Source organism: Natator depressus, chromosome 1 (genome assembly GCF_965152275.1).
Source record: "Natator depressus isolate rNatDep1 chromosome 1, rNatDep2.hap1, whole genome shotgun sequence".
Lineage (NCBI taxonomy): Eukaryota > Metazoa > Chordata > Testudines > Cheloniidae > Natator > Natator depressus.
This window is the reverse complement of record NC_134234.1, coordinates 37,450,892-37,474,418: the sequence shown is the minus strand read 5'-3', so window position 1 is coordinate 37,474,418 and position 23,527 is coordinate 37,450,892. Positions and strand designations below refer to the sequence as shown.

The 23,527-nt window shown below is 40.8% G+C and overlaps 1 protein-coding gene and 1 long non-coding RNA gene across 10 annotated transcripts in view; one reads left to right on the top strand and one right to left on the bottom strand.

Annotated features, from left to right (window-relative positions):
* LOC141990437 (protein O-glucosyltransferase 3-like) overlaps positions 1-23,527 on the top strand; it is an 80,532-nt gene that overhangs the window by 27,276 nt on the left and 29,729 nt on the right. For 2 of the 4 annotated variants that reach the window (XM_074957615.1, XM_074957624.1), the window contains exons 2-6: positions 907-1,064; positions 5,262-5,418; positions 10,393-10,450; positions 14,359-14,485; positions 14,891-20,527. In XM_074957615.1, the coding sequence (XP_074813716.1) occupies positions 907-1,064; positions 5,262-5,418; positions 10,393-10,450; positions 14,359-14,485; positions 14,891-20,397 (6,007 nt within the window). In that variant the 3' untranslated portion in view covers positions 20,398-20,527. Of the gene's footprint in view, positions 1-906; positions 1,065-5,261; positions 5,419-10,392; positions 10,451-14,358; positions 14,486-14,890; positions 20,528-23,527 lie in introns of those variants that run through there. The other 2 variants (XM_074957658.1, XM_074957633.1) reach the window with 2 other exon arrangements.
* The window catches only part of LOC141990472 (uncharacterized), a 43,487-nt gene that overhangs the window by 18,917 nt on the left and 1,043 nt on the right, over positions 1-23,527 (bottom strand). For all 6 annotated transcript variants that reach the window (XR_012640184.1, XR_012640182.1, XR_012640185.1 and 3 more), the window contains exons 2-3: positions 10,111-10,203; positions 5,322-5,364 (exon numbers count right to left, since the gene is read on the bottom strand). This is a non-coding gene — a long non-coding RNA (uncharacterized LOC141990472). The remainder of the gene's footprint in view (positions 1-5,321; positions 5,365-10,110; positions 10,204-23,527) is intronic.

Below are 23,527 nucleotides of genomic sequence, written 5' to 3'. Positions count from 1 at the left end.
TGCATAGCTATACAATCTGCATTTAGTATCGTGTTTGTATTACACACTGAAAGCTACAGACAGGGACCCCACACTGCTGAGTGTTTTACAAAATACAGGCTTCAGAGTGGTAGCCGTGTTAGTCTGTATCAGCAAAAACAATGAGGAGTCCTTGTGACTAACAAATTTATTTGGGCATGAGCTTTCATGGGCTAGAACCCACTTCATCAGATGCATGGAGTGGAAAATACGGGAGCAGGTATAAATACATGAAAAGATGGGAGTTGCCTTACCTGCTCCCGTATTTTCCACTCCATGCATCTGATGAAGTGGGTTCTAGCCCATGAAAGCTTATGCTCAAATAAATCTGTTAGGTCTCTAAGGTGCCACAAGGACTTCTTGTTGTTTTTACAAAATACAGTCCTTGCTGCAAGTAGTTTACTATTAGGACAAGAACAATTTTACTGTTTTTTTTTTTTCCCCCTACAGAAATCTGAGGATGAAAAATCTCAAAAATGGTTTAATTACAATATATATTATTTAGGTTACTGATGTGACAGACCCTCAGTCTTAGGTTTAATGAGTTGCTTATGCATTACGGCCCCGGTTCTGCAAGGCAGAAGGTTAACTTAAGCATATGGGTAGTTTCCTGAAATCAGTTAGGCATATGCTTAAATACCTTGCTGAACTGGGCTTTCAGCTCTCACTGAAGACAAAGGGAATCTTTCCATTGACTTTTATGGATCATGTGCTAATCCTTATTTGGTTTGCTTTTACACTTTTTTTTTTTTTAAAGTAATTTGATTTGTAGAAATCAAGCATAAGTGTTTTCATGACGGAAAGGAGAGTTACTAGTGGTGAACAGTAATAGAAGGTAAATTTCTAAATCAGCTGAAATAGTTGACTGGCATTTTGTTTTCTTTTTAGCAAACTTCAGAAGAAAAAGCAAGATGTAACTGGACTACAGGGAGTGACAGGAGAATGGTTTGAAGAAATACAGAGAAAAAAATTTCTGAATGAAACTGATGTTAACAGAATGTTAAAACGACCACTAGCACATTGGCTAAGAAAGACATCAAGAAATGGTGAGTCATAGCGAGTTTTTCAAATCCCTTTCTTATGTGATGATCACCAAAACCCTGCAGCAAAGCATCCCAGAGTTCAGTAAGAGAGAAGTTTCTGAAATTGTGTTAGACCCCTTCTCACATCAAAGCTTTGCAAAATAACATTTCCAAAGGGAAATGTGTTCCTTTGAAGTAATTGTGTTAAAAGCACAACCGTGCAACAGATTACGAAGCTCTTGGTATTTCTTACCCTAGAGTTAAGAGTTGGAAAGATTATAAGCAAATAGATACAGCAGGTATTATCTGATGAAAGAATGAGTGCTAGCTTCGTATAGACTGCATTAGTTCCACAGAAATAAAAATCAAAGGTAAATATAATGATTACAGTCAAGCCTAGTTTTTTTTAAAGGAGATGAGGGAAATGGAAATAACTTTAGATAAATGAGGCTTCAGAGAAGCAGAGTAGATGTCAGGGGACAATTTTGGATAATCAAGATTTGGATGAAAGAGGTTTGAATGTATTTGAATAGAAGCTTGACTGATTACACAGGAATAAAATGTGTGCAAGTGTCAGATTACCAAGGTGGGAGATGGACCCTGTCTGCTGCCTGGTTGCCACTGTGATAGAACTCTGGGTGGTCGTCTTCCATGCATGCTGTTGCCCATCAGGTCCCAACATGGACAATGTCCCTATCAAATTTCCCATTCTGTAGTGCAGTGGTTCTCAACCTGGGGTCCAGGTGTGACGTTGCACTCCATATGATTTTTATGAAAATATGCTAATGAGTGTGAATATAATATAACTGGAATATGCTTCATGCAAAAGGTCTCTTGTAAGGTATTATTACAAAGTTTATAATCTACTGAGTGTGGTCATCCTATTTGTATAAATGTATCATTCTTGTATCTGAAATTAGAAATATGAAATATAACTCTGAGGTACTATTGTAATTATGCAAAGTGTGGGCCATTAATGGTGGTTTGGAATCTTGACTCCTATCAGCTAGGACAATTGACTGTAAATGGCTCTGTTTACTTGCAAGCCTTCCTGTGAGTCGGGCCGGGAAGAATTAAGGCTTGGGGTCTCACAGGACATGTGACCATGTCACCTGGTACTGGAATCCATCTTAAACCTGGGGCTTTTCCATTTAGAAGGAGGGGTGGGGACCCAAAGAGACAAAAGATTCCCACCTTGTGCCAAAGCTATATAAGGGGATGGAACAGAACAAAGGGGGCTGCAGTCATGAGAAATCCCCTAGCTACCACCTGAGCTGGAACAAGGACTGTACCAGGGAAAGGATTGGGCCCAGACTAGGAAGGCATCCAGTCCGTGAAAGAAACTTATTGAAACATCTCTGAGGGTGAGATTTTATCTGTATTCAGTTTTCTACTGTATTAGACTTAGACTTGCGTGTTTTTGTTTTATTTTGCGTGGTAATTTACTTTGTTCTGTCTGTTATTACTTGGAACCACTTAAATCCTACTTTTTGTATTTAATAAAATCACTTTTTACTTATTAATTAACCCAGAGTATATATTAATACCCAGGGTGGTGGGGGCAAACAGTTGTGCATATCTCTCTATCAGTGTTATAGAGGGCGAACAGTTTATGAGTTTACCTTGTATAAGCTTTATACAGGGTAAAACGGGATTTATTTGGTGTTTGGACCCCATTGGGAGCTGGGTATCTGAGTGCTGGAGGCAGGAGCACTTCTTAAGCTGTTTTCGGTTAAGCCTGCAGCTTGTGGGGGACATGGTTCAGACTTGGATCTGTGTTTGAAGCAGGCAAACGTGTCTGGCTCAAACAAGTCAAGGTACTGAAGTCCCAAGCTGGCAGGGAAAACGGGCTCAGAGGTAGTCTAGGCACATCAGGTGGCAGTCCCAAGGGGGTTTCTGTGATCTAACCCGTCGCACCAGGGTCTGCTGTGGGGCTGCGAACAGGTTCAGGGGGGCCACCAAGGAAGGCCAGCGTTCGACTTGCTGGGCTCAGGGCAGCAAGCCAAAGCCCCATCGCATGGAACTGAAGCCTGGGGCCCTGAGTCCCACCACCCAAGGCTGAAGCCAAAGCCTGAGCAAAGTAGCTTTGCTGGGGCCCCTGTGGTGTGGGGTCCCAGGCAATTGCTCTGCTTGCTATCCCCTAATGCTGGCCTTGGCTTTTATATGCAGAAAACCAGTTATTGTGGCACAGGTGGGCCGTGGAGTTTTTATAGCATGTTGGGGGGGAGGGTGGCACAGGGGCTCAGAAATAAAACCATTGAGAACCCCTGGTGTGGTGTCTCCCCCATCCCCCCTCCATGTGGCTCTCATGAATAGGTCTTTTCTCCATTCACATTTCTATCTGGTATAATTTTTTCATCTGTCACCCTTTGCCACAAACATACATCACCTCTGCCTCTCAATACCTGGAGGCAGAATCATAGGAAGCAGAATTACATTTCCATAGAAGGGCTGTATACCAAAAATGTCACCTAAAGGTCGCAAAGAGGTTCATGTAACTCTTTTGATGTCATGCTTACTGTCACCAAAAGGGTAGGTTCCAAAAGGAGTAAAGATTTTCTAACATGAAATCTGCCTGTCAGTGAAGTACAAGTGATAAACTACAGGCAAAAATGAAACCCTGTGACCTAAGTTCTCTTTAAGCTGCGCAGCTGCCTATTAAGCCCTGCACAGGCGCTCAGGGCTGTGGTGGGAAGAGATGCCTCTCCCCCGGTACGGACAGGCACCCCTTCCCCAGTCCCGAGCTGCTGCAACAAGAGAGGGCTGTGGGGAGTCCTTTCTCCCCACCACAGCCCCGGGGCAGCCTGCACCCCAAAACCCTCATCCCGGCCCCACCCCAGAGCCTGCACTCCAACCTTGTGCCCCAGCCCTGAGCCCCCTCCCGCACCCCGAACCCCTCATTCCTGGGCCCACCCCAGAGCCTTCACCCCAGCCGAAGCCCTCACCCCCTGCAACCAACCCTTTACCCCAGCCCTGAGCCCCCTCTTGCACCCTGAACCCCTCATCCCCACCCCAGAGCCTGCACACCCAGCCAGAGCCCGCACCCCCCCGTGCCTCCTCCCACACTCTGAACCCCTCGGCTCCACCTGCACAACGTGAATTTTATGTGCACCAATATGAAGCTGATGTGTGCACATAACAAAATTCATTCTGCACATGGATGTAAAAAATTAGAGGGAATGCTGCCTATGACATGTTCAGTTTTTCAATGGTGCCCTGTTATCTGAATGTTGCTTTGCTTCCCTGGTCCCACTGGGGCACCTATTAGCAGCAGAGACTGCAGTTTCTCTGCTTACTCTGTGAACCAATCTGTCGTTCACACCCACTTTCAACTGCTTTTGCCAAGAGGACGGGGTTCATGTTCCCTGTGGAAACAAGGCCATATTCTCCCAAAATAATTAAAGTATGATGCCCTTTTATGATTCTGCAAACAAAATAAGCTGAGAATGTACATAAAATAAAACACTTTAAATATTAACTGTAGCATTCAACCACCAAGAATGGGCTGGTGAATCCATCATAAACTTAGGTATAACTAGTTTTTTTTTTTTTATAACATTCTAGTATATAATATAAATGACTCATGTAATTAATGATTCTGTCTGTATGGTGTTTATAGCATGCTCAGGACAGTGGTATCCGAGTGCCTTACACATTTGAGAAGTCAACCCATTATAGATCTTTGGTAAAAATTTTCAAAAATGACTAATTGCAGATGCCCAATGGGAGACATCTTAACAGGGGCCTGACTTTCACAGGGCTGGTGTTCAGCAGTGTCTGACAGTCAGGCTAATTTACTTATCTCATGTTGGGCACCCAAGCATGGATGCACCCAAAATCATTGGTCCCTTTTGAAAATGTGGACCTGTGTTTTGTGGGACCATTTTTCCCCATTCTCCAGTTAGATACCAAAGGCCAGCATGTCACTTTGCTTAGTCAAAAGAAATCCGTGATGGTCTGAAATTTCTAACAAACTTTATGCAGAAGAAAATGTACTTGTCTGGGGAAAACAACTACAAACTTGCTGTGTCGATAAAGAATCACAAAAGGGAACAAATCCCTTTTTGCTTCTTTTGCAGGTCATCTTTAATTACAGCTTACTGCCTGCCTTTATTCAGGCATGCAAAGATGTAGCTTATTTAAAAAATGGTTTAAAAAATTAGATTTTAACAAGAACTGGAAATAAATCAAATAATTGCAACATTTTAAATTTTTTTTTAGATCCTAAAGAGTTTAAAATGTCATCTCCCCAAAATCCACAAGCGCAAAAGAATGTCTTACCTTCCATTCTGGGATTCAGAACTCCTTTCGCTTCACTCTTCTCCTTCAAAAAATCAAGGAAGCACAGTTTAAAGCATCAGACTCGGCAGCAGCCACGGTGAGCTATACACAACAGGTGTTCGTTCTACTACTTAATGGTAGTTAGAGAAGAAAATTAATTGTTTCGTGCCTCGCTTGCAAAACTTTGTGTACAGCCCCCTTTGAATTAGATGCTCCTCCAGCCTACTGCTTTTCACATGTCCCAGTAGGAGCATGATTTTATTTGGTTATGTAATGCGAAGTTATCAGTTAAATGTCAGAAAGAAAAAAGACTAAGTAGAAAGTAAGGGCCAAATTCCCATCCTTTGATGAAATTTCATTTGCTGAGGCTTTGCACGAAAGCGGCATGGTTGTTATGATCTCTGGGCTATAACAGCAGCTCTAGCCCATTATGCCCCTTCTTCATGGGGCCTGGATAATAGATTCAAGTAGTTTGTAGACACATTGGCAACACCTCACTGTCAAACCCCTCTTTGTGATGCGATGTTGTTGTTGTTGTTGTTATTATTATTTATATTGAGGTAGTGCTTGGGGTCATCAGTCATGGATCAGGGGCACATGGTACAAGGTCCTTTTCAAACACACAACAAAAAGGTGGACCCTGCTCTGAAGAGCGTACGGACTTATTGTAAGACAAACTTAGATTGTAAGCTCTTTGGGGCAAGGACTGTCCTTTTTGTTCTGTGTGTGTAGAGAGCCTAACAAAGCGGGGTCCTGACCAGGGATCCTAGGTGCTATAATAATGCAAATAATAAATAACACGAGACAACAGGTAGATGCAACAACAGACTGGGGGAGGGGGAAGAAAGCATAAGGTAATAATGAGACAGTACTGGTCAGTGTGATAAGCAGTTGTTTTAGCACACCAGCTGCTTAACAGTTGGTGAGGTTTTTGTATTGCAGCAGGGGAGAGTTTTAAGGTGGGATCTGAAGAGGGACAGTGAGGTAGCCTTGCAGATGTCTCCAGAGAGCTCCTCCCACATTAGCAGAGTAGCAAGGTGACAATAATTGAAAATTACTGGCCCCCTGTGAGTGCTGGGAAGCAGATACTAGCCGTGGCACAGCACAGTCCAGCTATTCCCTCTCCTCCTTCACCCTTGGCATAACCCCTACACTGGGGACTGGGAGCAGGACCAATGTAGAGCTCTCACACCATCTCTATGCAAACCAGGGTGGCCCTCTGTATAGGGAGTATTCAGGAGGCCATTCCATGCTAGCAAAACAGCATAAAGGAGCATTTGTGTAACTGAGAAAGAGAATAGGGTTTCAGGAGGGATATACCTATATATTGGTGTGAAATCAGTCTTGGGGGATGAGATCAAATGAAACCAAAGCCTAGGGGGCTTCAGATTCTGGGCTCTTCAATTTGGCAGCCTTTACCAGTATTAAAATGGCTTTTTTGAAAAAGCAATAGAAGATGCATATAATGGTATGTACTCACTGCTTTGGTTTTCCTGATTATATATTTATCCTAATTTTTCAACAGAAAATGTATAAATTAGATCTCGGGTTCAGATGATCTTGACCAATGGTGGGCAACCTGCGGCCCATCAGGGTAATCTGCTGGTGGCCCGTGAGACGGTTTGTTTACATTGACCGTCTGCAGACATGGCCGCCCGCAGCTCCCAGTGGCTGTGGTTCGCTGTTTCCGGCCAATGGGAGCTGCTGATAGTGGTGGCCTGCACTTCCCTGCAGCCCGTGCTGCTTCCCACAGCTCCCATTGGCCGGGAATGGTGAACCATAGCCCCTGGGAGCTGCGGGCGGCCGTGCCTGCGGACGGTCAGTGTAAACAAACTGTCTCGCGGGCTGCCAGCAGATTACCCTGATGGGCCGCATGAGGCCCACATGTTGCCTAGCACTGATCTTGACTCATTACAAGGCAGAATTTGAAAAATAAACAGCAAGGCTATTCTGATGTAGAGCTGAGCCAATTACTAAATAGCCTAGTCACGTCTCCCTATTGAAAACTTCTCCGCCCTTTATAGGTGTTGTCTTTGCATGTGACTTGTTTTATGTGTAGACAGAGCAATAAAAATACTTTGCCTGTCACCAGGTAAAGTTATTTGGAGAGTAAGTGATATACAATAGACAGCAGCACTGTAAGTCATGTAAGTAAGCTTGACTGGCAGAAGCCTGTAAACAGCTAGATATTAGCGACTGTTTAGATGGTACTTTGTCTCTTTTGGGAAAGAGGGGGAGGAAAAAAAAAGTCTCATCTGCTGTGGGGTGTTTTGTTGTGGGAAAAATATTATGGAAGGCTGCAAAAAGAAGTCTCTTTACGTGGAGCTATTTAAGAGGCTAATAAAAGGGTTGTAACACCAAAAGTATGCAGTAAGTACAACCTGTGATTGTTTTCGATTCTAGGTATTTGATGTTTTAAGTTATTCTTCTCCTCTTCTTATAGCATGTTTAAATAGGTGTTACATTTAAAAAGAAGCGCTAAATTTTACTTAACCATGTGTTTTCAGCATGCTTGCATAATTTGATTGTTGTGTAGCTAGGTACTGTGTAATGCTCGTACAAATACGAAAAGACTCATATGAATACTAAAAGGAATTAGGCTGCGATCTGAGAGAGAACCCAGGCACGAGCCATTGCAGATTCGAGCCCGACTGAAACTAACAATTTGCTTCAGAATCTATCTCATGGAGTTATTGTGTATTATTATTAAATACAATCACTCTTTTAGTGTTGCACTCCATAATCAGCTGTCTAGCTACAGGTACCTAGTTTCGTGTGTGTGTGTGTTCGTGGTTTGATGACCAAAAGAAATCAAATTATTTCTGGTTTCTATGGTAATGAATTCAAGAAATACTTGCATGTAGGAAAACAAACCTTTAATTTCAAAATGCTGACAAACTGGATGGAGTTCAGAGTAGAGCAATGAGAATGATTAGAGGGCTGGAGGGACTGATGTAGGACACAATATTATTGTAATTTGACTAGGAGACAACAAAGGAGGAACATCATCATCTATTACTTAGAGTGCTAATAACAAGGATGGGGAAAAATTATTTAGGATGGTGCAAGGAGGTGTAACCAGGAGTAATGAGATTAAATTAGGAAAGTGAAAATTTGGCCAGAATATTAAAAAAAACCCAACATTTCTGATGGCTAGATCTATTGGAAAAGGAATAATGGATGTCCCACTGCTTGGAATAATTAAAACTGGGCTAGGGACAGCACTTGCAAGTGTGCTGTACAGAACAATTTTCCATCTGCAAAGTTGAAGCAGCCAATAGAATTTTTTCCATTTCTAATGGAATAAGACTTGAGATTGTTTACAAAACAGAACACCAAACTCACCGCATTTGGTTTGAAAGAAATCATTGTAAAGATTCCGAAATATCACAAGCTCAACTCTATACATTGTGTTAAAAGTGTTAATGCATATTCTGCATCATTTAGCTTAAAGCAAAAGTTTAAATATGGCTTTGAGATCTGATTCTGAAACCCTAACACACACTGAGTAGTAATCCCATTGACTTCGATGGGAATATTCACATGATTAACTGCTATCAAGCAAAGTTAAGGAGTGGAACAGGCCCACAGAGCCTTATTCTGCAAAGCCCATGGAAATCAAAGGGAATCTTTCCATAGGCTTCAGTGGGTTTTGGATGATGCCCTCTATGAGGAAAGGATCCTGATTTTAACCTTCCCAATTGCAAAAACAAAATACTATCCCTTCCAACCGTTCTTCCCTGCCTGCAAGCGCATTACAAACAAATGACAAAGCACAGTGGGAAGAAAGACTCGGATACACAGAACATGCCAACAAGCCAGTTTATACTTGCTGCTGAAGCACAATAAAATAATTTACCTCAGTCCAGTGAAAGCCTTAAGAACCAAAATAAATAATGACTGTAAAAAGAGACTTTCATAGGAGTGATCACAAAAAATGAGAATAAGCAAAACAAAGCCCTCTGGGAGGAGGGCTGAACAGTTAAGAGCAACCACAAGCTAGGCAAAATTCTTTTCAATACCCTTTTGGAAGGGGATAGGCATGTTAATTTTTAAACAAAGGTCTGCAAGTGGGAGAAGGAACCATATCTTACTGTGATTGGTTTAATTTCCTCATTTGAATTAGGAACATTTTTTTTTCCACCTGTGTGGGTACAAATCCATCTTGCTTTACTCACGTGAGTATCCCCATTTAAATCAGCTGCACTTCTCTTTTTTCCTTTGGTTATTTAGTTAGTTAGTTAGATAGATACATTCATTCCATTAAAAAGAGTGCCCATCCTTTGCTCTTGGTGACCCTGGACACATTTAAAAAACGACAATTCTAAAAATACATTATTTCATATACAACCCTCTTTTGGCCAACAATTAACATTAATGCAGCAGCTAAAAAATGACTGAAGATCCTTACAAGGACTCCCACCAGAGTCCTGGCAATCCCTCACAACCTGGGATAATAGTTAGGTCTTGCAGTGTGCACTGAAAGTTGAAAAACTAGGATTACTTTGGACTGGTGGGAACAAATTCCCCAGGGCCTTATAGAGAATCATCTGTTAGTTCCCCCACTTTTTTATACAAATGGGGTGCCCCTGTGATCTCCACTGTGGCAATTTGGGACAGAAAGAGAGGCAGTCTTTCAGAGAAGTAGCTCTCAGGCCATTTTGAATGTTATAGGTCATATAACCAAAACCTTCGATTCTCCTCAGTACTTAATAAATTCTTGTCACTTGGAAAATGACCTACGATTGCAAAATAACCGTTTATGTTAGAATGACAGATGCAGAGTTACCTTACTGATATTCCAACAGCGTAAATGCCATTAATCTGAGGTCCCTTCTTGGCTGTTCACTTGGAACATTAACAAGTTGCAGATTCGAGCAACCTGATGGGTGAAAAAAATATATCAGAAGATGCATTTGAGAAACAACATGACAATCTCTGTGGACTCTTCATAAAAAGTATTTTCGGAAGCTTCTTGCTGGCTATTAAAAGGAAGGAAGCTGGTTATTTACGCCCTTGTAAAATGTTATTGCGTTCATCTTCAAAGTAGCATTTTAAATTCTTTTCACAGATATGACAGCTTTGCTCTGGGCGCTCATACTTCTTCCAAAGTTGAGGAAATGGCACAGGTAGGTAGCTTGGTAACTTTATTGTCAAAAATGTTTAAAGCAGGGAATATTTTGAATACTAGTCCACTGTCTTTGTAGAATAGACATTATGTCCAGCTGGCTACTTATTTAAACATGACTCTTGCAATTCTGTATTTAAATACATGGGGAAATTCATATGTGGTGTAAGCCTGTTGAATTCAGTGGTGTCACACAAGAGATGAATTCGCCCCATTTATTGTATGAGTGTCTCCAAAGAAGTCCGCAGTCTAACTTCTGCAGTGCAGTTTCAGTTCTCTTTAACAAGGAAATTATTTAATAAATTATTGTTATGGGACAAACACAAGATATATTTTGTTAGTAGTAACCAAAGTGCAAATAAATGTGAACTCACTTTGAACAAATATTTACCGTTTGGATTTATTTATAATTGTTTTAGTTTTATTTGTTGCATCTGTGCTTACAAACAGGTTGAGCACATATCCACATGATTTCTGGCTTCAGTGCAAGTTTACATTCAGATGCAGATCATTCAGATTCTGTTAGGCACAGATTCTGCCACCTTTACTGGTTCTAGTGATGTCAGTGGGACTGTCTGTCTGATAAGGGGCTTCTCAGTGGGTGAAATTCACCCCCATGCAGACAGCCTGCACGAAACCTATGAACCACTTAAATCCTATTTTTAGGCCTTAAGTGGGAGTTAAGCGATGCATAAGGCCTTCTGTCGGTCTTATGCATGGGGGTGAATTTCACCCAGTGAGAGTAAGATTTGGTCCAATAGTATTTTTTGTCTGATTCTGCAAGCCGTCGGTGCACAGAACTCCCATACACTGAGAGTGCTATGCGCTGAGCTTTTATAGGAATGAGGCTTTTTGATGTCACGATGAACTACTTTAGCTAAATAGAGCCTGGGCACTAGAAAGGCTCCTTTGTGTTCTAACTTCAGGTGATTTGTTTTGGCTGGATGCTCCAGATTGGTAGCACACAGACGTTTCAAGCATGAGGCACCACATTCCTCTCTGGTGTAACTTCAATGTAGTCCTTGGATATCAACAGAATTACACCTGGGATGAAGTTGGCTCAGAGTCTCAGTTTTAACCATTTCATTGCCCTGTATTACTAACATGCCCTCTGTTACATGGTGTAATCAGGGAGGAGACAACTGAGGGCTTGTCTACACTTACAGTGCTGCACCAGTGCAGCTGTGCTGCTGTAGCATTTAGTTAAGATGCCACCTACACTGACGAGAGCTTTTCCCATTGGTGTAGATATGCCACCTCTCCGAGAGGCCGTAGCTATGTCGATGGGAGAAGCCCTCCCATTGACATAGTGCTATCTACACCAGGGTTAGGTCGGGTTTAACAACATCGCTCAGGGGTTTGGCTATATTACACCCTTGAGTGACATAGTCATACCAACATAAGATGGTAGTGTAGACCAAGTCTAACAGGGAACATAAGGGTATACAAATAATGAACAGTATCAAGAAGATAAATTGGGCACTCCTACTTACCCTCTCTCATGCTTCCAGAACAAGGAACCTAATGGCAGAATTTAAAACTGATAAAAGGAAATACAATGCCCAGATAGCCTGAGGAATTATTCTCACAGTATATCATTGAAACAAAGATCTGAGCAGGATTCAGAGAGACTGGATGTCTATATGAATAACAAGAACATCCAGAGTTACAATTGAAAAGATTTTTTTTTTTTTTTTTTAATGAGAGTGGGACCAGATGCTTAGCTCATGTAAATCAGCCAAAATCCATTAAAGTCAGATACGGGATACTGGTCTAGATGAATCATCTGTCTGATCCAGTCTGGCAATCCCTACATTTTTATGGAATTTTGGTCCCGTATTACACAGGAATAAAGGGCTCATTCAGTCTTTCCATGTGCATTTGCTGACTCTGCACCAGTCTGATCGATCTTGAGATCACTCAGACCAGAGCAGGAAAGGTCATGAAGGGACTTCACCCCCATTCCATGGTGGGACCCACAGAGGTGCTCAGCGGAGAATAGCTCATGCAGTCAGCATTCTGGTCCTCCATTTTAGGCCCCCTAAAGGGTGTCCCTTTCCCATGAAGTGACCCAAAGACTTCTTAATGGTAACTGGCAAAGGGCAGTGAGGTACATAGGGGCCCAGCAATCCCCTGGGTTCACCAAAAGAATGTAATGTAAGGTCTCTAATGAAAGCCTGTGTCACACAGGTTATCATAATCATTCAGAGATGTATATACCGAAACTATGTGAGTTTTGTATATATGCTGAAAATTGTGTTCTCTAGGCCTTCCAGTTAAAGGCAGGTTCTCTCAAAGGTAGCTTGCCTTGAGGCAAACTTCTCCAGACAGGCAGTGAGACACACTTCTCTCCTTAGCTAACCTTTGTGTATCTCACAATGGAAATCTGTTAGCATACTGAGTCTAATCCTAATGAAGAGTTTGTGGAGATTTCAGAAGGAAATTAACAGGAAGAGGTAAACAGCAGGAGGAGGGGAGGAACCCTGTTTTCAGAGGAAGATCAAAGGTCTGGGGTCATATATCTGGGGATGCAGAGAGATGCTCTGGCATCCTTCAAGCTGGGACGACAAGCTGGCAGCAGGCTTGATCTTATGACAAGGGGAATCTCAGCCTCGCTGGTTGAAAACACTGGGAAAAGGACTTGGGGTAAGCTATCCTGTAGGAGACTGGAATGCTATGTGTGTTAAGTTTAGGCTCTAGCAAATGTGTTATGATTTTGTTTTATATGTATCAGTTTGTTTCTAATAGGCTTACTGACTATCATTTGAATCTCAGTTCTTTAATAATAAACTTATTCTTGTTTTCACTGTAAATGTATCTAAGTGCTGTGTGTTAAATGGAGCAGTGATCCTGTGTTGAATCTAGTAAGCGGGTGTGTGCTATTCCTTTGGGAGCAGAGAATCTGGGAGTTGTGTGAGCGTTCAGGGGATCAGGGGCTTGGCACTCCAGAGAGATGTTTAGGAGCTAAGGGGTCGTGTGTGCCTATAGCTAACCTGTACAGAGAGAGCAAGGCTTGCAGAGGCCTGGAAGGCAGTGCTTGTGTTGCCAGAGGCTGATGTAATTAGGTAGCTGATCCATGGCAGGCACAGACCAAGACTTTCGCAGATTAAGGGCAGGTGGTATAGCAAGGTACCTCCCAACCCTGGATAACCCTGGGAAGAATCACACATGACCAAACTGCAACTTCTGTGTGGGATTGCTTCCCACTGGGGTGGACTGGGGACGGGGGAAACAGGCACTTGTGAGACTGATTACTAATTACTGAATTTTTTTAATTAGTGCGCATGTGAAAGTACAATTTTAAAACTCAAGAGTAAAGCATCACAAATGGAATTTGTTTCATTAAACCATTACTAATCAGTCTTTACTGGAATATTTATAAAATACTACTAAATTAGTTGTAGTATTGTGTAAAGATGAAATCTTAGTATAGGAGAGGTGACTGTGGTATTTACATTTTTGCTGGGAGGTGAACACCACCTGTTGTTGGCGTGGGTTGTAAATGTGCCCATTAAAGAAGAATGGACTAGGAAAATTTAAATTACAGAGGCAATATCCTACTAGAATGTATGTGGAGGTGAAATGAGTAAACAGCCAACAACTACAAATATCAGTTATAATACAGAACCACCATTAATGTGCTCTGGAGTGTGCTACAGCCTCTGGACAAGAAGATGGACTAAAATCCCCCCAAAATCAAGTGAAAGTCTGAACTATAGATGGTTGTTCCATATCCCTTGTTCTTACTATGTAGAGTTTAATACTTCAAACGTGCAGCACTGTGACTTCAGGCATATGTTATTAAAAAGAATATTAGAACCCATTAGGGTTTTCTCTCCTCTTGTTCATTTTAAGATGATTTGTTTTGCTATGAAAATAAGCCATACAGTCTCTCAAACTTTTCAACAGGCTGAAATATGCAACTCATCTTTACCAGCTGAACTACCTGGTAATTTATTTGATGCAACTCAAGCTGAAATGATGGAGGACAGTGCACCTATATGGAATGAACAGCTAGAAAAAGAGTTCTTCCGTGGTAAGTGTGTGCACTCATGCTGTTTTTAGACTGTAGTACCAACAACACACATGTAACTGGATATGGGAGACCTAGGTGCTGGAACTAAAGGTGTTGGGGGTGCTGCAGCACCCCCTGGCCTGAAGTGGTTTCCATTATATACAGGGTTTACAGTTTGGCTAAAGGGCTCTCATCACTCCCATTATAAAAATTGTTCCAGCACCCCTGATGGGAGATCCTTTCTATAAATGAAGTCTCTATAGATTAATCCAAATCTGATGAGTACAAGTATATTTGGGGGCAGGATCTGAATATGGAGAAGGTGTCTCCTTTCAAAACCTGATCTGGTTGCTGACATAGTATATTACGCTTTTCAGCATAATTAGTTTGAGAACACTAATAAAATAGCTATCTTTTTCTGTGTAGTTCTAGGTGATCTGGATGACCAGCTGGCACAGGAACAAGCCCAAGATTCAGTGAACAGAAAGCGTCTAGTTGACAGTGGACCAAGAGCACAATATCTGTTTCCCAGTACAAGCAGACAGACTGCTATTAGGGGACGACACAGAAATAACTGCAGTGAAACACCCAGCACATTTTTCTCTGATGCAACAAGAACAATAAGAGCCAAAGAGGATCATAAAATTTTCTACAGACCAAGGAAATTTTATGATACATATATGAACAGGCGCCATTCAGCCTCTAAAGAAGATTACATGCACAAGGATTCATTAGACAGTAGTTATCCTGTTCTGAGCAGAAGGCTGTCTTCTGTATCTTTTGGAGAGTCCTCAGAAGGTAGCTTGCATCTTCCTTCCATAAGACAGAGCAGTGGATTCGGACACAACAGTTATATAGGCAAGAGTACAGTTGGGAGAAGTTACTCTGTGTGTTCTCTTCAGAGATATCCATCTTCTGCATCCCCTGACCCATTTTCAACAACTAGTTTACAAAATCTATTGGCAACAGAGAACAACAGTGGATTTGTACAAAGGAACAATCGTCAAACCCCAAAGCGAATTCCCCTCTCTTCTATTGTATGGAATAAACCATATACTTCTGGACATGCATCAAATCAAGACAATCTTTTTAGGACTCAATCATTAACGGAATATAATGCCACAAAACAGGATACATATCCTTGCCCTCTGCATGAAAACAGAGAATATGAATTTTACCGGTCAAAACACCATTTCAGAAGAGCTGTGTCAAGTACTAATTGGTTTAGTAGCGTCAGTTGCACAGACAAAGCTGCTACTTCACTATCCTTTGATAACTGGGAGAATTATCCATTATGCTGGTTGGAAAACAACCTCTCTAGGTCCCACTATAGAGATACAGCTTGTCATGGTAGGTTCCAAATGCACCAAAAGAGTTCTCCTTTTGGAAGAAAAGAGGAGCACCCTTCCTGTTCTGATATTTATCAGTACTACAATGATGAAGTGTTTCTTTCCCCTGATGCTCACTGTGAAATGATTACATCTCATTTAAATGACCAGCAAAGTGCACATGCAAAGAATGCTAAACTTGCTTCACAGTGCCGTCAGAGTGGCTTTCAAACATGTGTGCTAGAGAACAGAAATAGTGCGGAGATATCAAGTAGTGGAAGTAGTAAACTGCTTTCAAAGAATTCAAAAGACCTTCAGAGCTGTCTCACTTATAAATCTGCCATTACTTCACCCAGCATCAACGCAGATGTGTCTAATGAGACTGTCTTACTGGGTTCAAGGGTCAAAATGAAATTGGTAGCAGAGAACAGCAGTTCTGCCACTAAGGGTTCCCAAAGCCAGCCACAGCCTTTGGTTACCCAAACGAATATTAAGAAAGACGTTAAAAAAGCTGCTTCAGACAAGGTCAGAGACTTGGAACGATCAGGCAAGGCAGACCAGAAGAGTATCAAAGACATAATATTACAGCCAGTTTCTCAGAAAGTGGATACAAAAAATACCACTGATCCCCAGATTTCTCCTTCTAATAATGCTGCTGCCTTGCAAAACAGCACATCTATTCTTAATTCACCTCTCTCACTGAGTTCAAGCAGACAAACCCAGCTCACCGCCACCAGAGAGATTACAAAAAATAGCATATCAAAGAGTTGTAAAAGAAACCTACAAAGAAAGGAAAATGATCTTCCTGCTCACAGTGAACTTAATCAGGCCCCTTCTCTTCTGTCAGTTGATGAGAGCAGAAGGGGATCGTTTCTTTCAAATCTAAAGCAATGGGAACATAATCTTTTTAATTCAGCAAAAAGAAAAGGCATTAAATTAGGAAGCCAGAGAGCAGAAACTACTGATCATATCACTCCTAAGGGAGAGTCTTTCCTGGTAGATGTTCTACAAAGTAGTGCATCAGTTCATTCTGCTCCAATTACTGAAATATTGGCAAACCATCAAAGCGTATTGCCCAGTCCTCCAGAACTTTTGTCTCATAGTTCACAAGGCTCTCTAGAAGACTTTTCTCATAAGAGCTATCTGAAATCTTTAGAAACTCCAACTAATTCTTCAGTGAATTGCAGAGTTACTGAAGCTCCAGCAGAAGGTGGGAAAGTAGTTGAGTTGGCAGATGTTGTTGCAAAAGATATTCCCCAGGAAAAACCCAAAGATCAAAATATTTTAGCCAGTAAGGACCATAATAGTCAATTAACTACTGGTGATTCACAAAACAGGAACTGTGAGAATACTTATGCACATAGTTATGACAGAAGCCCAGAGATTGCAGAACGTAGTTTAAACTATTTTTGTTTGGAAAGAGAAAATGGAAAAACAAGACAAAATGCATCTTGTACTGAAAGTCTCTATAGGCAAGGAAGGTTACTGAGACACACACATAGTAGCAGCATTTCTGGCTCTCCTGGTAAAAGCAACCCTGAGTCTCCAGAGCCTCCTGTCGTTTATTACACTTTACCTAGAAAATCAGCTAGCATTGCTGGCAGTGTAATGTCAGATATGTCCATCTCTTTCCCTCAAAGCAAAACAGCCAGGTGGGATCATGTAGAGAAGCAGAACTCAGACAGAACTGCTGCCTTTTCTTTTAATCAAGGAGATAAAATATCTTCTTTAGGACCAGCACATTCTTCAATAAGACAAATACCTTTAGATGGTATTACAGATATCAAAGGAAGTGTCCTGCAAATTAAGGATCACCCTTTGTCTCTAAACAGGAGCCCTAACCACTCCATAAGTGGAAGTACAGTAGTCTCTGAATCAGATGGACTTACAGAGAGAGAGAAACTTGTAAACAAAAAAGAATCCCCTGTATTTTCAGACTGTTTGGAAAAGGAAATGGGGGATTCTTTGCAGAAATACAGAACTATTAGCACATTTACAGTTTCTGGTGATGAGGATCATGTTGAATATCACGAGTTGGTTTCAATTTATTACACCTTACCACGGAGTCATTCAAGAACATTGTGTAACCTCTTTCTAGATGATCCAGAGAGGACAGCTTTACCTCTTTTCACAGAAAAATCTAAATCACCAAAAATGCCAAACAAGAACTCTGAAGTTCGTATGGGTTTAGCAAATGTAGCTTTTCCTAGCACCTTAGAAAAAGAGAGACCCCCACATACTCCTGATCAAACTCCTGCAGCTTCAATGACACCCCAGACTGCAAAGACAGGAGCTATTGACACTGATCAGGAAAGCTCACATTTTTCTCCCAGCACTGAGAAAGTATGTACTTCACAATCAATGAGCATTGTACATAATAAGAAAGATATTTCACCAGGGCTTGCATTAAAAGAAAGCACATCTGTACTTCCTGACATGGTGACATCAGACATTTCTATTCGTGATCCAGAATCCACTGCAGAAGCAGATACTTCTGTTAAGGCAATTTCTACTGTTTCACACAACCAAAATATTGATATATGCTTTTCTTCAGGTAAAGAAAGTAAAGAGAAGGAGGACATATTGCATACTGACACACCGTTAATCTCCACTTTGTCAACCCCCCCAAAACCCAAAGACCCTCCAGAGAATGTTTTTAATTTTACTTCTGCAATTAATAATACTAATCGTGTGCAAAACAGAGACTCCAAAAATTGCCAGCAATCTATTAAAGTAGGAGGGAGTAACAATCAGAATATTTTACCACCCCAGTTAGATAAAAATAATTCCCATGAAGGAAAAAGTCGTATAGAGTCTGCAGTCAATAAAACACCAATAACCTCTGCTGAAAGTAAATCTAGACATGATGCAGGAGCCAAAGAGAGATCAGATTTTCAACACCAAAGCATTTCCCTATATAACAATAAATGTACTGAATTTCAATTAGGAGCTGAAAGTTCCGGAAATAGCACCGATGAAGCATTAATTTCTGATAGACAAATGCTTCAAAATTCACATAACAAACCATTTCAGCTTGGCACGGTTTCTGCAGCTAAACCTGTACTTCAACCAGCCAAAACAGGTATCCCAGACACACATGAGTTAGTGAGCCCCAAAACTAAACAAGAGCAAATATCCCTGAACACTCAGATGGACAAAGATTGCACTAGTTTGCAGAAAGCTGTGATGTACAGTGAAGATAAACTCTCCAGTGTCACACAGGATCTGCAACTGCTGCAAAGTGCAGTGAACGAAAATAAGCTTAGGTCTGATGGCACTAGAGAGAAATTCAGTAATATAGAAAAAAGGAAAAATAGGCCCTCAATTAAAAATGAAGTGGCAGCCATTTACAAAACAAGCCGAAAATTTTCTAGTAAAAAGGTAAACCCCAAACCACACGTAAGTAATATATTTTCACAGAATGATGGAGGTACCACTTCGTTAGAGATTAACATGACCCACAGCACATTGCGTTCCCCTGCTTCTATCCAGCCATTTCTGCAAACTGGGAATGAAGACCAGAATCAAAATCTGACCCCTGGTGTTTGTAACAGCCCTGTTCACAAAATATCTGAGAAGAATAAGAGATCACAAGCTAATGATGACTCTCCATTGTTAGTTAAAAACAAGAATCAAGGGCCTTTTGCAAATTCATGCCAGCAGAGAAGAGAAGTCAACAATCCCAAACAAAACGAGAATGAAGTGGAAAGCATGCTGAGCCCCACAACCCTATTTCCAAAGGAAAGAGCTGCAAGAAGTAAAAATTCCCAAACACTTGGCCAGGGGTTGGAAAACAGAAATCAGACCATCTTTTCCAGAGCTACTGAAGCAGATTCATCAGGCAATCAAAAGAGAACAAGTACTGGTAGTTCCTATGATCCTCTACTGTTGCCATTTTTAACTGACAAAAACTCCAACCCGTTTATAAAAAATATGCAGGCAAGTGTTTGTATACAGAAACAGGTCCTTTCCCCAGATGAGTGTGATCATGATCAAAACCTCCATCGGTCAAAGAGTTTAAAAAATGCAAACCTGCACAGTAATCAGTCACGCATAAGTCATGCAAAGAATCAACGTGAACGTCACTTTTCTGAAAGCACCTATACTCAAGATTCCCATGACAACCCTGGCTCTGGAAGTAACTGTCTACCTAAAGAAAGCAGGTACAGTAGAAAGTTTAAATCTTATTCCGAGCTGTGTTCTTGTGATGAAAATGAAAACTGGGCTTCGTATGATAAGAGGAACACCATCTACGGCACTAGCCGTGTGATGTATCCTTCTATTGAGTTTGGTATATTTGGAAAAGAACAACAACTGGCGTTCCTGGAAAATATCAAGCGATCGCTCACAGAAGGGAGATTATGGAGACCATGTCTTCTTAAAAACCCTGGCTTTCTGAGAAGTGAAGAGAGTGATTCTTTAAAGAGGGCTGAGCTCTTGAGCTCAGGTTCTGCTAGGAGCAAAATGTCAGTAGATGCTTCATCCCCAAGAGACCCAACTGACATCTATGGAGAAGAACTAATGGTTTATTCAGACTCAGACACTGATACCACCACAGATGATGAATACTATATTTGTGAGACTGATAAAGAATCAGAATTGTGAGCTCCTCTAATACAAGAGTGAGAGTGAGATTTGAGGGGAGAGACAGCTCAGTGGTTTGAGCATTGGCCTGCTAAACCCAGGGTTGTGAGTTCAATCCTTGTAGGGGGCCATTTAGGGATCTGGGGCAAAAACTGGGGATTGGTCCTGCTTTGAGCAGGGGGGTTGAACTAGATGACCTCCTGAGGTCCCTTCCAACCCTGATATTCTATGATCTGAACGGTGTTTTGGTGGTTCCTGGATGGGCATAAACATGTAACACATTTTGGGCCAGATCCTGTGCTGGTGTAAATCAGTGTTGGTCCATTGACTTTAATGAAGCTATGTTGATTTCTGAAAGCTCAATTTAGCCATTTTTTATTTTAGAAGTATTTAAAACTGTCATTTTCTTTTGCAAGCAAAAGATAAATTTTCACAAATCTTTTCTTAAAAATATGTATTTTATTAAGAAAAGGAAGATGAACGTGGAGCTTTTTATTGTGTAATGATATGGAAGTATCTCCACTGACTTCAGTAGGAGCTGGATTGAGCTCTTATATGCTAAGTGGCCAGGTACGCACCCCCCCTTTTGGGCAGAACAAAGGGGGAAAACCACCCTATTGAGGCAAGGCAAAAACTCTAAAGAAGAGCATGACAGATGCATGCAGTACACTTTCACTACTGGAAATTGGGTTCAAATCCTTAATATGATAAGTACAGATGAGTGATAGTATGCTTTTAAAGCATCATATGGAAGACATAGGGTTGAAATAGCAACGGTCATTGCTGGCTGGGGCTGAGGTGCATTGCCAGGGTGTCTTCCTTTGTCCTGGGGATGATTCTAGTTTCTAATAATAATGTGTCATTTCACAGAGCACTAAATTGAACCAGAATTTTAAAAAATTCTGTAACTTAGTTCTCTTCTGTTTATTTCCTATGTGTTTCATTTCCTACACTTCATGGGCTCAGACCTTAGCTGCATGTAGTTCATGCTGAGCACAGCACTGTTAGTGGGAAAGCAAAGGTGACTCTAAATCACTTTTCCATCTCCCCTAGCCCTCAGCCCAACAGGGGGCTAAAACCGTCCTTAACAGATCTTAGAATAGCCCAAAAAGCTACTGTAAATGGCACCAACAAAGCAGTCCTAGGAACTACTGTGCTGGCTGAAGATTGGGCAGAGTGCTGTACTTTCTGGCCCCATCTTTCCTCTTTTCCCCCTCCCCACTATACCCCTTACTCTGAGGGAAGGAGAGTGCTGGATGAAGCCTCAGCTGTCTGCTTAAGACCGTTTAAAGGGCCTCTTACACCACTTTGGTGGGCACTTAATGAGGCTGAAAGATCTGGCCCCATAAGCCAACATTGTTATTGTTTTTAAATAGCTGCAATTTTTTCTGTATGTAGTGAAGCATGTCAGAGCTTGAGGAGGAACATTTTTTGACATGTTGTGTCTCGCATCTTCCCTAAATTAGCATCTCCCTGTGGTATTTTTCTAACATGCTCTCTGTCATTGCAATACCTTTCATCCTTCGAATAGAAAGGCTATGAATGTTTTCCCTGAAGCTGTTCCCATACCACTTTACTAAATGTTGTATCGGCATTACACAGTAGCCAAAACCCACACCGGGCCCTGAAATCTTGAACTGAGCTTTCATCTCTGGCCACTCAAAATCACAGTAGCTCAGAGCCAGAAGATCACATACGTTTATTTGTACTTAATCTTTACTAACTTCACATCTGGTCTCTAATTAATCTCTTTCCAGATTCTGTATATTTTTTCATTTAATAAAGTTCTCTAAGACACAAATTATATTTATATAGCTGGAAAGACAATGGCGTGATATTTTAAAGTAATATATTTTAGGCAAAGCAAGCAAAGTTTGTATCACTGAATGCTCCACATGAAAAATATTGTATTAAACAATTGGTACCCTTATTTTTGATATTGTATACTTCGTTAAAGAAGTGGAGCAGTAGTTTGAAAGAGTTTTGATGTATAAATATTGTTGTTACATACTTTGATATTTTCTTTGGTTGTACATAAGACTAATATAAACTACATATTTATATTCAGAATTGTTCTTTAGGTATCTATTTTGGAATGATTTGCACATACAGACTGATGCACACAGCATTGGAAGGAAATAATTGCCATGTAAATGTAAACTTGTAAAATATGCTGTTCTGAGAAATGCTATGACTATTTTATGTACATGGTTTTACACCATATATACAGGGTTCCATACTATAAGATTAATAAACCACTTAATACTAATTAAGGATTTTCTGTTATGATACGTTTACAGGGAGATAAATGGTCATGTGATTTGATCCAGTAAAAGTGGATTATTTGAATGTTCATACTTGTAAATATTTTCTACCCATATGGTGGATTTTGGACTAAGTTCTCATGTTGGATGCATAAAGGAGGCTTTCATTAAATACAGTGCTAGGTATATGACGAAAACAAGGAGCCATACAAAGAAATCAAAATTAGTTTAGAATTTGGTCCTAAATTAGTTGTGCAAGACTGTGGTGGGTCAGAGTGGCTGGTAACTAATGTTTACATAGGGCTGATGTAATTTTGTTAAGAGTCACTCATATAAAAACATGAAGTCAAATTCATCCCTTTCAATAAGAAGATACGGCTCTCCTAAATTGAATGGAGCTTACACCATCTTTTGCCTGGTGGTGAATTTGGCATGTTATGTCTTCTACGCCTTCTCTTTAGCTATCATATATTCTATAAATGCTTATATATTATAGGATATTAATATTGAAAATGACTGGTTTAAAATAAATGGTGCATACTGCTTAATAAATGTTTGTACTGGTTTTATCTGTGCACTCTAACTCATGCTTAATTATTTTATGCTTTTACAATATCTTAATGCTGCTTTCGGGATGCTGATGCCAAACAATGCTAAGAGCATTAAAAGATTTAGAATTAAGTGTCCAAGCATAATCCTTCATAAGCTCTAGGCATGTCCAAGGATACACTAGAGTTTTCAATGTATTACAAGAACTGTGTGTCTGATTTAGCCACCTTTGACACCTATGCACAGAGGAATAACTTGTGCAGATGAATGACTTGAATCGTTAAACTGCCAAGTGCTGGCAATGGAGCTAGATGGCTATAGATTAAGTCAATTATTAG